The sequence below is a fragment of the Thunnus maccoyii genome, chromosome 12, assembly GCF_910596095.1.
Source record: "Thunnus maccoyii chromosome 12, fThuMac1.1, whole genome shotgun sequence".
NCBI lineage: Eukaryota > Metazoa > Chordata > Actinopteri > Scombriformes > Scombridae > Thunnus > Thunnus maccoyii.
Window position 1 is genome coordinate 8,252,118 of NC_056544.1, and position 15,462 is coordinate 8,267,579.

Below are 15,462 nucleotides of genomic sequence, written 5' to 3' on the forward strand. Positions count from 1 at the left end.
TAAGAGTCTGCTAGGTTCCATGTGATGTAAATTTTGTCAACAGAGGGTGCACGCGTACGCTCTGTGCAGACATCCGCGTACCTCCAATTTGTTGTGACCATCACAACGCTGTCTTCCTGTAGACGCCGATCTACTGCACATGTGTGGAATGCGTCCTCCAAGCGGACTCCAGAGTAGTATAAACAGAACTACTACGCATGAATGGAGTCTGCAGCTTTCTGTGTACAAACAAACCATGTATAACGTGATAAATAATGAGCTTTAGAGGTTTTGGTGCTTTAGAGCTTTAGAGTTAGCTGTTTCCTCCAGTTTCAAGTCTTTATGCTAAGCTAGCTATGCTTAGCTAGGCTAATCTCCTTCTGGTTTAGGCTCCATACCAACGCAAACCACTGACAAGATTGAAATCCTTCTATCTGAAAGAAGAAGAAGGCAAATAAACATATTCCCCAATCATTGAACTATTCTTTCAGAATATAACATATATACATATAATTTCTTCATACATTATTGGTATTAAAGTTATGAATCATAATAAACTCGTCGTCCTCAAAATTGCATTATTGTGGAAAATCGTCTTTGTTTGAAATATCAGTTTTGGTATGTATTAAACTTCCTCTAATAATACCTGTCTGTGTTCCATATACCAACCAATTTATCAGATCCTGAGCTGCAACAGTGACTCACAGCTGGTAGTGGAGCGATAAAAAGGAACAGCTATAATTCCTGTTCTTGGGTATAAAATGGACTTGGCTCCCCGCTCTCTCACGACCAGCATACCAATGACAGAGTCTGGCACTGCAAGGTTTTGATGAGGATTGTGTATGGAAGGAAACCGTGCTTTGACTCTGTGTGTCACATTCATAATCAGGAGGTGAGAGAAATGTCTGTATACCAGAGCTGAACTGAGTGTGGACAGACTGAAGGCTGAAAATGGGATTGTTATGACACTGTAATTGCGTACTGAGCCACATTTTGGCAGAGTATGTTAAATTCATCCTGCCAGTTTTAAGACTAGATTGTATGGTTCAAAGTTGTGATGATAAAGCAAAGCAAAAAACAAGATGTAGATTAGTTCACTGCTAATGCAACATTTATTCAATATACCATCACTATGTGTTATCTTGAGATGCTTGTAAATTCCTGAATAGTTGTAGCAGATGTTGTCAGATTTAATATTTTTGTCTCTGATATTATTTTGTCCGTATACCATTTTGTTACCCTGAGGTGACAGAGAGTACGCACTATTCCTAAATTTTAACAAATCTTACATCCACTGTTTTCACCTCGGGGTTGGCTGTCTGCTTTTTTGAGTTGGCCACAGATATTCTTCTTCTTCACTGTGCAGAAAAAGAAAGGAGGTTACAGGTGCTGTAATTACTGTGGATGGTTGCTGTTGCTTGAATGCCAAGGCATTGTAAGAGCACTCGCTGTACTTCTGAGGGATGTGTCTGAACTGCATATAATGTATTCTGTCTGAGACCATGTGATAAATATAAAGAGTGGTGACTGCCAGTTGTCAGTTATTGTAAAGCAAACATCCAATATAATAAAAAGATCCAAGTACATTAATCAAAATACATATTTACTTTATTATGTGAATACCTATCTCCAAAAAGACAGTATTTACTGTGATGTATATTATGGATTAAAATCATTGAGATGTCACTTCATAGGTAGATCCACCCATACATACAATATCTATAATCGCTCATCCTGCACAGGTGGGGGACATAACCCTAAAGGGTAAAGAAACTAAGTATAGGTATTCCACTATATCTTTGCTGTAAAGACTACACACATAAACACACTATTATATATACAGACTTGTAGTAATAGGTACAGAAATCAGGGGCTAATTACTCATGAATATAGATGCATTTGTAGTTATTTCATCATGTGTGGATATGTTGATGAGTTTTTACAGTGAGTATTTGTCCTCTTAATTGCATTTTTTTTTTAAAAGATGCTCTAATCAATATTTTTATATTAACAATGGATCAAATCACTATGTTCAATGTAAAAGGGGTTACTTGTAGTGATGAACCGAAAGAGAAGTATTACCCATTTTTGCATCTTTCAGCTCATTGTTTTGGTTTTTACAGGCCCCCAAAGTCTTGTTTCTAGCAGCAGCAGGTTGCTGTTCTTAGTGAAAAAGCTTGAAAAACTCAATGTTCACTACGTGCCTAGCACCAAATACACAAACTTGCTGGTGAACTAAGAGCTAGAAAGAGGAGAGAATATTGAGTTTACATTCAAGAGGTGGACATTAAATGAATGCTAATGTTGCTCTGTATCTGCTGGATAAACATCTGTGCGCTAACCAATTCCTTATATCAACTTAACGTGTGACCAGTGCAGCTCTGAAATTATATTTTGTGTGGGAAAACGGGGAGGTGTACTGGTGAGATTAAAGGCTTACCTGACGTCCTCTTATGTTACTGATCCTCGCCTCTTTTGCGGTGGATGTTACTATTTTCCTCACTGGAATTTAGAAGAAGCGGTGTGGACCACGGGAACCTTCACCTGCTGAGACGTGCTTCAACATTGGCCGATGAGGAGCTTACTCTTCGTATGGCTCTGATTAATGCTAGATCGCTAGCAAACAAGACTTGCTTGCTTAATGACTTCTTCACCTCTCATGAGTTGGATTTTATGTTTCTGATGGAAAACTGGCTTCATGCTGGTGAGTTTACCCCTTTTTCCAAACTTCTTCCTCTTGGATGTGCATTTTTCAGCTCCCCTCAGACCACCGGCAAGAGTGGAGGGCCACTGTCTGTATTCAGATCTTTCCACTGTCAGCAGACTTCATTTGGCACCTACTCCAGCTTTGAGCTGCAGCTATTTAAGATGAACTTTCTTTTTCCCGTACTGTGCGTGGTGGTGTATTGTCCACCACAGTTTAATTAGGATTTTATACAGGACTTTGCAGACTCCTTGGCGGGAATTATGATTATGTTAAAATATGATCGTTTTTTAATTGCTGGTGATTTTAATATACATGTTTTCTGTGAAACTAGACCTCTGGTGAGAGACTTTTTGAATCATATTGACTCTCATAATCTCACTCATTCGGTGGCCTGACACATGAAAAGGGACACACACTGGACCTTGTGCTGTCTTATGGTTTATGTGTATGTATCAGTGAAGTTTGTGACACATGTATATTGGATCATCTGCCTGTTTGATTTACTGCTATAATCCCTTGCTCTAGGGTTACAACTTGTGCCCCTGCACAGTGACTGCATGTGATTAACCCTCATCTCAGTTTTCTATTGCTCTTAAAGACTCCATACCCTAGATGGCTGTTGTGATCTTAGTGCTGAGGAGCTTACCTCCTTTTTTGACTCCACTTGCACTGATATCTTGGACTCTGTTGCTCTATTTAGGACTAAATGCACTCAGCCACTTTTAAAGCTGTGGCTGAATGATACTACCCATGCTCTCAGACGCGCATGTAGAAAAGTTGAGAGACAGTGGAAGAAGGATAAGCTGCAAGTCTCCTTAGGAATTTTACGGGACTGCTTATCAAAATACCAGAGAGCCTTTAAATATGCTAAATCAGAGTTTATATCTAACTTTGTCTCCAATAACAGCTATAGGCCTCAGATTCTCTTCAATACTTTCAACTCTCTTATAAATCCTTGTGATACAGCTTGTATTGTGCCAACGCCTACACTCTGTGAAAACATTCTTAAATTCTTATCGACAAAATTTCTGCTGTTAGGTCTTCACCCACTTCCTTTGCCCTAGACCCCTCTCTTCCTCCTCTATGCCAAGCTGTCTTTGATCACTCTGAGCCTGTATCATTTTCCTTATTATCAGAGATAGTTCAGCATCTGCAGCCTATAAATTGCCCCCCACACAGTATTCCCTCTTGTCTACTAAAAGTAGTTTTTAATACTGTTGGGTCAAGTATTCTTGTTCTGATAAGCACCTCTCTTATTTCAGGGTGTGTTCCAGCTGCTTTTAAACATGCTTTAGTGCAGCCTCTTATCAAAAAGAAAAATCTGGACCCTTCTGTCTAACTTCAGGCCAATTTCTAAGCTACCTTTTCTGTCTAAAGTTTTGGAGAGAGTTGTTTTTATTCAATTGCAAACATTTTTAGATAACCTTGGCATTTATGAAAAGTTTCAGTCTGCTTTTAAACTCTGCTATTCTGGTGCTTTTAGACCTGACTTCTGCCTCTGACACTGTGGATCATAGGATCCTTTTATCACATCTTGAACAGTGCGTAGGCATCAAAGGTACTGCCCTCAAATGGTTTCAGTCATACCTGACAGATAGGAGTTTCTGGGTTCACCTAGGCGGATATTTTATATTCAACTGCGGCTCCACTTAGGCTGTTTGTGGGGTCCCTCAAGGCTCCATTTTGGGTCCCATCCTCTTTTCATTGTATATGCTGCCTTTGGGGTCCATTTTTAAGAAACTTAATATTCCTTTTCATTGTTTTGCTGATGATATACAAATCTATCTGCCCATAAAAACAAAAAGTAAATATCAATGCAGCCTTTGCTGAACTACTTAAAAGATATCAAAACTTGGATGTATTTAAACGTTCTCAATCTAAATGAAAATAAGACTGAGATTGTAATGTTTGGATGACCTGACCTATTGGATGACCCTAATGGTACTCTTGGCCCTTTAGCTTCTTACAATCGATCTTTTGTTAAGAATCTTGGTTTTGACAACTCCTTCAAATTTGATAAGCAGATTAATTCAGTTGTTGAAACTATCTTTTTAGGCAAGGTAAGGCCAATCTCTCTCCCAAAGATTTCTCAAGAGTTATTTATGCTTTTATTACCTCTTTGGTTAGACTAATTCTTTTTATGTGGGTTTAGAACAGTTGTCTCTTTGTTGTCACTCGCCACTCGTCTTCTAACTGGTAAAAGAAAGCATGAGCACATAACACCAGTATTGGCCTCTCTCCACTGGCTTCCTGTTTGTTTCAGGATTGATTTTAAGATTTTATTATTGGTTTTTAAGGTTTTAAATGGGCTGGCGCCGACTTATCTAGCAGATCTCCTGCATCATCATACTCCAGTTAGAGCACTGAGGTCAACCAACTGGATGCTCTTGGATGTTCCAAAATCCTGGCACAAAAATAGAGGTGACTGAACTTTTGCGGTGGCTGCCCCAAATCTCTGGAACAGCTTACCCATTCATATAAGAATTGCTCAGACCCTAGAAAATTTTTAGTCACTGCTGAAGACCCACCTCTTCTTGTTGGCATTCAATTCGAGTTGAGCTTGAGACCTTGACTTCATCCTCTATTGTGCCGCAATTCTTTTATTATTATTATGTTTATTGTTTTCTTTTGTTCTTATATGTTATCTACTTTTATATTTATTTATTTTGTTTTTTTAAGCCTGTTCAGCACTTTGGTCAACTGTGGTTGTTTTAAATGTGCTAAACAAATAAGTTTTGATTTGACTCGACAAATTAAAGTACAATGACATTGTTCACTTTATGGTTTAAAGTATTCATTTGAAGCAGTGTCATCAAATTTGCTTGGGAGCAGATGTTCCTCATACAGATTTGTATTATTATAACTATCATGTGACTTACATGTGGAACAACGGTGCTTAATTTAGGCTTTCAACACCTTGTAATCATCAATTTAAAACTAGAGTTCCTGTGTATGATTTGTGTAAATTAATGCAGAGCACATTTACATTGTAAGATGTGGCTGATGCAGGAAGGAGTCATGACTAAATTGTATGGAGGATGTATTTTCACAGTGTGAGTGAAGCAGGTTTTCTTTGCTTCAGTGGAAATAAGCACAAAATCATTGCACTGGATCTTCAGAGCAGAATGTGGAGCTCGGCTTCAGTCAGGTTGCTAGAGATTTGACATGTGGAGTCCTGCTGAGATGCACACTAATGAAATGAAATGTGTTGTAATACAAGTGCAAAAGGAAGCTCTCATCTTTACTGCTTGGCATGTGAGACTTGTCTCTTCAGCCTCTGTCGCAGGCTTGTCTTCAACAGTAATAGGTGTAAATACACCTTACACCAAGCAGAAAATGATCTGAGCCACTTGGAAATACTCTGCTTTATTGCAAATCAAACATAGAGAGACAAAAAATGACAACCTGGACTTTACATATACACTCACAGAAACACTCACAAATGTGAATACATATCATCAGCATGCAAATAAACATACTCAGATGCAGTCGCACACACACTCACACATGGAAAATGAGATTGTTAAATATCACTACTGAGATGAGCAGCAACCCTTCAAATTCTCATATCTAATGTGTTCTGGCAGCTGACATATGAACAACATACAGCTAAGGGATGTCAGCGGGAGCTGTGGAGGCGTGAGATATCTGCAAGGCCAAATCTGCCTCCAGCTCTGACTCTTGCATGCTGGAGACTCACCTCATTTTTATTTCGGATTCCTTCTGTGTGAATATGAGGGGAATATGACAGGAGTGGCACTTGCAAGGGAATAAAGATCAATGTGTGTGTGTGTGTGTGTGTGTGTGTGTGTGTGTGTGTGTGTGTATGCGTGTCAGTGTGAACACTAACACTGTTGTATCACTCTGCAGGTGATGATCCTGTACTTCAATCCCAGTGTCTTTCGCTGTATCCTTCTGAGGTGGGTTCGTCTCCTGGGATTTGCCGTCATGTACGGCACCGTCATCCTGAAGCTGTACAGGTATAGTAAACTGAGAGTATAACAAAAGTGTGGTGATAATCATATGAGTGCTAGAAGTGACATAAGCAGTATTTTAACCTGGTTGCTTTCTATGCTTTAACAATCCCCCTTTAGTTATGTCTGTATTTTCTGATATAGAATAAAGAAAATGCAAAAAAACATAAAGATAGGCTCCTCTCCACTCCTCTCCTCTCCTCTCCTCTCCTCTCCTCTCCTCTCCTCTCCACTCCTCTCCTCCCCTCTCCTCTCCTCTCCTCTCCTCTCCTCTCCTCTCCTCTCCTCTCCTCTCCTCTCCTCTCCTATGCTATCCTCTCCTATCCTCTCTTATCCTCTCCTCTGCCAGTATTAACTTGCCGTATGAGTTAGCCTTCCTCAGTTTCAATAATTCAGCTCCATCTCAGTCTGCACACACACATATGCGTGCAGTCTTGCCAATAACCACATTTGAATTTCACATCAGGTCCGGTCTATCTGCATCTGCTGGCTGAAGTCTCTATTCAGGCAAACACACACACACACACACACACACACACACACACACACACACACACACACACACACACACACACGCACACACACTTCCTGCTCTTCAGCTCTGAGCAAGTGTTTCCGAGAAGGGAGAAGGGGGTCAAAGGCTGGCCAGAGTGTTCCCTTGGCAAAATTACCAATTTGATTTTTTCCTAGCTTGCTCGGGTGTGAAGTGTGCCCCGGGGGGCAAGCTCTTATAGCCTGGTCCCACTGAATATACCAGAGATGAGAGAGATTTGTCACAGTCTGGTCGGGAGAGAGCCGATGAGCACAGTGCAGAGAAGATAGTAAACAGAGAAGTGACTGTCTGTATGTCTACTGTAGGTGTTGAATTTTATATAATAATATGTTATCTTTGTCCCCATATAGCTTTTCTTCCCAAGCATCAGATCACTTTAAAACTATTCTGGCTGATGTGTTGCATTATTTATTCCCTTTACAGAGGCGGTGTTGAGTTGTGCACGCAGCAAAGAGAGCAAATACTGTGCGACTTATAAATAAACTGCCTCTGCGTGCATTCTGTCTAATATGTTACTTAACAATTACCTTTCTTCAACCACCTCTAGCTGAAAAATGAAAAGCTGATACCCATAAGAAATCCCAAGTCCTTAAATTCTTCTGTTTATTAAAAACAAAAAAAATCTGTACCCTTGTTCTTGTATTTCTTTCCTCACTTTCTCTGCTGTCCCTTTATTTCTCCCTGCAGCACAAGCGATATTACACCATGAATTAAACCGAACATCCTTAAAGAACATGAATGAACTGACATAGCAGTGTCTTCTCTCCTTGTTCCTTTTAATTCAAGTGGGCATGTTAATAAGAGCAACAGCCGGGGGCGTGAGATGTGCTTATTCAGCTATGCTGCTCATCAGTGATTGCAGTCTCTAATATTCTGGCTACTGATGTCCTCTGTTCTCTCTCCCTCCAGGGTGTTAAAGGTGTTCCTGTCCCGCACGGCCCAAAGGACGCCTTACATGACCAGCTGGAGGGTCCTGCGGCTGCTAGTGGTGATTCTGCTGGTGGTGCTGTGGTTCCTGGTGGCCTGGACCTCTGCTGTATGCCAGAACCCTGAGCTGAGTCAGGCCCTAATATCAGTAGGCCTCACGCCAGAGGGGCTGCAGTTCAGCATGTGTCTGCTGGACCGATGGGACTATATGATGGCTGTTGGTGAGTATGTGTATTTACATGTAGCCAATGTGTTGTCATGTTGTGACAGCACAATTAGTCATCCAGAGTGAGGACTTTTTGATGCTACTTGCCAGTTTATTGTAAGGAGCTTTGAGGCTTATGTCTTGGGTCTAGGCTGCTTAAAGGGCCACTCCACAATTTTACACATCAAGATCAGTTTTCTTGTCATAAGAAGCACTACTCAGCTTGTGAAAACAGTTGTATAATGTCTCTGGAGGGAGCTTTCCACTGTCTGAAAAAATAATCTGATGATGTCATCTCTGCTTGTGCTCAGAGACTTCAAATTCCCAACAGACAGCCTGTGTTACAAACAGGGCAGGAGTATGGCAGGAGTATGAAAGGCGTAGGCATTTCCAAAGCAGGGAGGATCACACAAATGACACTATCAAGTTGTATTATAAAAGTCATTATATCTCAGCCTCAGCTACATCTCTTTTGAGTCATCCAACTATATAGAAGTGAGAAAAAATAGTAATTGCATCTTTAACATTAAAGGATAGGTTCACAATTTTTCAACTCAGTTTTAAAACAACAGTTAGGTGTCCATATGAACAGTGAAAGAGGTTTTCCTCGCTGTAATCATTCCTCCTGTTCATACTGAGTATTAAAAGATCCCCCTCAAATCCACTTTCAATGTAAGTGATGGAGGCCGAAGTCCACCGTGTATCCACATGGTCATTTTGTGGAAAAATGCATTTAAAAGTTGATCTGAAGCTTATGTGAGGCTTCAGCAGTCTGACTTAGTCATATCGAGTGGATATCTGCCACATTTACAGTCTTTTTAGCATCAAATTCCCTCTCTGTGTTTCCTCGAACAGTGTTTCCCTGTTGAGCTGTGGTGGAAATATAGTAACAAAAAGAGGGACTAAACTAAAAAGACTGTAACGTTGAAAGGTATCTACTTGATTTGACTAATTTGGATGGCTGAAGCTTCATAATAGCTTCAGATAAACTTTTCAATACATTTTTGCACAGACGGAGGACTGTGGATTTTGGTCTCCATCACTTACGTTATAAATGCATTATGAAGGGATCTTCTAAGCCAGTATGAACAGGACGAATGATTATGGCAAGAAAAACCTCTTTCAGTGTTTATTTGGCCACCTGGCTGTTGTTTTAAGACAGACAGACAGATAAATTCTGAACCCATCCTTTAAGGTAAGTTGCCAGGGCCTACTGCAAAAATTACATTGAATAGTGACTTTATTTTGGTTGTAAATGCTAAAAATGTTTTTAGTTTTCCAGTCTGTTCTCTCCATCATAATATTCTCTGCATTCCTCAAAACTGCTTCAAATGCTTCTATCTTGTCCTGCAGATTTGTTTATTGATTTATTTACTTATTATTTTTTCTTTATAGTATTGTGTTTACCCATTACTGGGCAATAAGTGTTCTTGTCCACTTACTTTATTTGTATTTCTTTAGTTTTTTTTATGTGTAATCATGTGGAATAAAGAAAAGTCTAAGTATCCTGTGCATGAGTTTACTCAGCTCATTAAACACGTGAAGCTCTTTCATTAACTTTCCTTTCAGAGCATGCATAATCACTCACTGTATTAACATTTTTTTTAATGTGCTACATATCCAGGGCTCTTTTCCCCTAAAGTAAATTACACAAAATTACATAGATATGTAGAAAGCATTGTACTGGTACTATCTCTGGTCCATAGCAAGCTTATTGAACACAAGTTTGGGCCAGCAAGCTGGCCCAAGTGTGAGTGGTTTAAAGTCTTGAGGCTACAATGCCAGTGTGGTCAAACGGTAAACCCCCATGCTGTCTCTCAGAAACTGATGGACAGAGTAAGGCAGTAACATAGTCCCCAACCTCCCAAAATTTACTGAATATTAGTTTTCAGTAGTGCAGCTTTGCCATTTCCAACATATTGTAGTCTTGCAGCACATTCCTCTCCTTTGCTTTATAGGAGCTAATACTACAGACAGCAAAAGGATTGCACATTACTACAGAGGTCTGTTTGAAGTCATTAAACTGCATTTTCAAATGTCCAGCTGGTCTAAAGCACAATGCATCCATTGTTGCTCAAGTGATAAATTATGTCAGACAAGAAATATACAGATACAGGCCAGGGAATGTTGGTCTTGTATAAATGTGATAAACTCCTCTGCTTTGACAGGTTTCTTGTTGGAGATAAATAGAGCTGTCTCTTTAAGCAAGGCATAAAATGCTCCAATACACGCCGCCTGCTTGCCAAAAGACATTACTGTGCCATAATGGGTAATGTTTATTGGCGCCCTGCCCTCGATGCAGAATTTTTGAAAACCTCAGCTGTGAACTTGAGATTAAATGGATGTAGTTGAGAATTTTGATGATAGTGTCCATTGTTTTATTCACCTTCCCCTGACAGGTTTGCTCACTGTTAGTTTAATGAATGATGCTGCGTATTAAGCTAACAATGGCATGCTCTAATAAACAAGATAGAGCACCCCTCTCTTACAGTGACTAGGGCTGCCACTAGCATGAAAGCAGAAGAGGTATCACCAAGCCCCTCATTTATTTATGCAGCCCTTTACCACAAGCATATCTCCAAGGACTTTCCAAAAGATGAGCCTGTCTAGTTTCAACTATTCAATAATCTATCACAGGACTGCATGGTGTAATGTTATATAGAACGGCATAAAACATTGGGAAGCAAAGCTAAGTTGAACAGCAGGTTATTTATCACAGGCGGTAGGGTTTACCATATAAACTCACATGAAATGAACCGCTTTATTAAATTATTGTTAAATATGTATGTGTTATATTGGTGCTGCTACAGCTTCACCTTGACAGTCTTGCTCTGTTCTTTTGTATTTCATCCCAATCTTTTATATTTTATTCACACTGCTTTGAGTTTTCTTTTGATTCACATTCATATAATAAATTATATACCTAACCAAGTTACATATAAAATGTCAGTGAACTAGAAACCAGTAGTGAGTTCACCATCAAGTTACCAGTTTTGACCTTTTGTAGCGCCCATTAGGGACCGTATGAAAATTATTGGGGTGAGGAGGGGTGATGAACCCATTTTTTTTTGCCTTATCCAGAGTTATTAATATTTGCTGTTTAGTTTCCGATTGAAGAAACTGCATCCTCTTTCGTAATATCTCAACTCAACCCTGATTTCAAACTTAATTTGTTAATGGAACAATAATTTTCACATATCCTAGATCACACCTCTTGAGTTGAACCAGCAATAGCCAAACATGTGATAAACAACAAATGGTGTACCTTGTTTACAGAGTATTCCAGTTGCTCTCTAGTTTTGAACCAAGAGCTACTAAATGTTATCACCATATCATCAGTTATCATACAGAATAAGGTGAAGGCATCTATTGGCTGGTGACAAAATAGCACGCTATGATGTTCAGTCCCTACTAACTATAAAGATCCACGTGACTAACATCACGGTTTACTTAATCTAACTAGTTACTTGTGAAGTGAAAAATAAAGCCTTGATACAAACATATGGTTGTTCTCCTCTGCATATAGTAAAACACATCTGTATGGTCCATGGCGTACACAAAAGGCATTTTTGGGCATCACTATTGTAATGTATACATTTTTTTTCAAACAGTAAATCTTACAAGTAAAAGAAAAAATTAAAGACCCTTCTCAGCTCTCCCAAAACATTCTGCTTGCAATCCTCCTTTTCTGACCCCATCTTCTCGCTCGAATAATTTTCATACTGTCCCTTAAATGACCAGAATTTATAACATCGTCATGTTAACAAGTATGAGGAGTGACTGGACTGCCGAGAAGTTGCAGGCACTATCCCTCAAGGTCCAGATGGCCTTGTGTGTGCGTAACAGTAGCTTCCTAATGACAGATTATTGAAGCAGGAGGCAATGATGGGCACCTCACTGAAGCCAGTCTGACAGCAGGGGAGACTAATCCTGTTTGGAAAGAGGGAAAGGATGGATCCTTGAGAGATGCTTGGTCTGCCTCTGAAAACTGATAGACAGGCTGACCGAGAGAGATGTGGAATAGGCAGGGAAAAAAGAAGAGTGGAGCCTGTGAAGCTTGTAGGGATGTGGGCAATGATGCAGAGAGAGTTTCCCACCACCGGCTGAGGAGGGGAGAATTTTACAGGAGGATAAAAAGGGAGAGCTGGTGAAAGCAGGACAGTTAAGGACACTCTAGAGAAAGGACAGAGGAAGGCAACATCTTCAGAGGGAGTGTTCGTGTGTGTGTGCGTGTGACTGCTTCCCACAAACACAGCTCTTTAAATGGAATGAAACAGCACAGCAATCTCTCTGTTTTGTCCCTCACATTTGTGTGTTTGTTGCGTGAGTTTGTGTGTACGTTTTGGACAAGATAGGAAATGAGAGAGCCCACTGTTTACTCTGACAGCCAGTGAGAACACACCAGTGTGCTGAAGGACAGAAAGCACCCTGCGAAGCTGCTTTGGAGGATTCTAACAATGCTTGAGCCATGGTGCATGTCATGCTCGTGAAGATTAATTTTTCTTTTCCGTGTTTCTGCCTGTTTTGTCATAATGCTGACAAGGGAACACATGTCTCTCTAAAAATGAATAAATCATCCTATTTTGTACTGAAATGCAGAGCAAAACCGAGCTGATGCAAAACAGTATTGATAGTGTCAACAATAAGCAATTAATTTGAATCCGCAATTAATCTGCATTAGCTAGAATTGTTATCCTTTTCCTTTTGCAAGCAGCTCTCCATGCATCCTGATTCAGAGGCTAAGTACCATATAATTAGTGATGATTTATAGACTAGGCCTGTTCATGAATATTAATGGTCTGTAATCACTGTAAAGTCTTTATGGACTCATATGCCAACATAGTCTTCGGCACAGTGTTGGTGCTATTTTCTGTCCGCAAACAAAATAACAAGCTCTCATAAACTTGTATCAGGTTTTAAAAAATATATAATTATTTTCATTTACTTAGTTTTGAGCATATTTCAAGAACAATTGAAAATATAATTTTTATTTGAAAACATTTTTTTTCACTTGCAGTAAAAGAAGCATCTTTTTTTCCTACACCAGAAAGCAGCAATACATGATGTATTAAAATGCTTCAAGACATAATTTCATACCTCCAAAATGCAGCAACCTCAAGCAAATCCTCTTCATCACATTCCAAAATAATTACTATTGACTTTTGTAGCTGATGTACTTTAAAATTTTATTACAGTGACAATTTAGATGGTTATGTAGATGATATATATGTCTGTGCACATATACTGTATATTTTGAAATATATTGATAACTGTGAAGGCAGCCAACTCTTAAAATATGTCTTCTTGCTGTAAATCGCTACAGTATGTGATCTTGGTGAGATGAGACAATAGCAGGGGTGTGTCAACACTCTGTCAAGGAGGCAGCTACTTCACTGGGGGGAAACATTGCGAACGTATAAATCATGCTAAATGAGGAACTTCTAAATTTGAAACTACATTATTCTGCATGAAGTGTCAGAGCAGGGCTGAGGATCAACTTCTTAGGCTTTGTTCAGATTGCAGGCAAATCAGATTTGTGTCTCAAATCAGGTCTTTAAAGGGGACCTATTACGCTTTTCCTTATTTTCTGTCATATATATATATAATGTTACAATATTGGATGTTCATATTAAACGTGGCCAAAGTGTCAAATAATGAGGTAAATGTATATAGAAGTATGTGAGCAAAAAGCACCAGCCTCAGACTGCTCTGAACGCTTGGTCTCCAACATTTTTTCTACTTTCAGCCCGAGCCGATGTCAGCACATAAAGTTTAAGTGGTCATCTGCTCCATGTGAAGCGTGCAAGTTCACTGCTCCGCTCTGCTAACATTATGGCATTTTTCAATTATTTTGGGAGTAGTCACACTGAGCCATGACTTGTACTTGTACTATTCTTACTTGCATTTTTTCTAACTGATCCGCTGAACAAAGAGCTCCAAATATATCCATATCTTGTTGTGCCCACCAGTTTTTAGCACTGCTAACGGAACTCTGCTAATTCAGTGAAGAACACGTTTAATTTCCTGTAAATGATTCACAATAAAAGTCTCCTGTTATTTAGTCATTTAAAAGCTTTTAATCTGAGGCAGTAAAGCAGAAAATGTTGGGTTTTCATCAGCAGTAACTTAACATGACTCTGATATGACTGCTCCTCATCAAGTTTCCAGAAAGCTGGCCAATCAGAACAGAGTGGGCTCATTGGAAGGGGGGCCTTAAAGAGACAGAAGCTAAGACTTCCTGTCAGAGACAGAGGCTGAACTGAGAGGCTGCATAAAGTGCCAGTAAAAGATAAATGAGGAGTTTTTTTGAACTGTGAATCATGTAAAGTTACTCTAGTGGAGTCCCAGAATGAAAATATAGAGCTGGAAATGAGAATAATAGGTCCGCTTTAAGACATGCTGTGCGTGCTCTTATTTGTTAGTGATCAGATCAGATTTGTGTGTCCAGACATCACCAACCTATCTGCATGGGTTGCTGTGGTAATGATGCAGGCGTCTGTAAGTATGTATGCTGGAGACACAGCTTTCCAATGCGGAAGCATGAGAAAAGGAGATCCATTATCCCCCCAAAGTGCCAGCAGACAATTTATTTCAGTGTCTGTCCACAGACTGTTGCTCTCTGTGTTGTCCTCCATACCGCCCTGGTAGTAGCAGCATGGATTCTGCTCAGCTGCTCTGATGCCCTTCCGTCAGTCTGGATTTGATGTTGTCATTGTGTTTCACATTGTGAGTGATGCAAAAGACACTTTGAAATCTGATTTGAGCGTCCAGAGTGTCTGGACTGAGACGCATCTGTAGAAATCCAATTGGAATTGCATTTCAAACCACCTCCAATTGTGGCTTCGATCTGATTTTGCTGTCCAGACTTTCAAAAATCAATCTGGATATAATCTGGATATGCCAAAAAACAGATTTTGGCTGGCAGTCTGAACAAGGTTTTAGTGCCTGATATTTGTTTAATATGTGGTGAATAACACTATTGCTTTATAATTAGCACAATGACCATGATTTGCAGGATTTTCCAAACAATCCTTCAATGATATAATATTTTGTGAAATACGCTGATTTGCGTTCTTTCTGAGAGATAGATGAAAAGATTAATACCACACTCATGTCT

General features: G+C 39.6%; 1 protein-coding gene across 1 annotated transcript in view; it reads left to right on the plus strand.

Moving 5' to 3' along the window:
• LOC121909026 (probable G-protein coupled receptor 158) overlaps positions 1-15,462 on the plus strand; it is a 71,132-nt gene that overhangs the window by 39,418 nt on the left and 16,252 nt on the right. The window contains exons 7-8 of the mRNA XM_042429383.1: positions 6,557-6,666; positions 8,123-8,361. Coding sequence (XP_042285317.1) covers positions 6,557-6,666; positions 8,123-8,361 — 349 coding nt within the window. The remainder of the gene's footprint in view (positions 1-6,556; positions 6,667-8,122; positions 8,362-15,462) is intronic.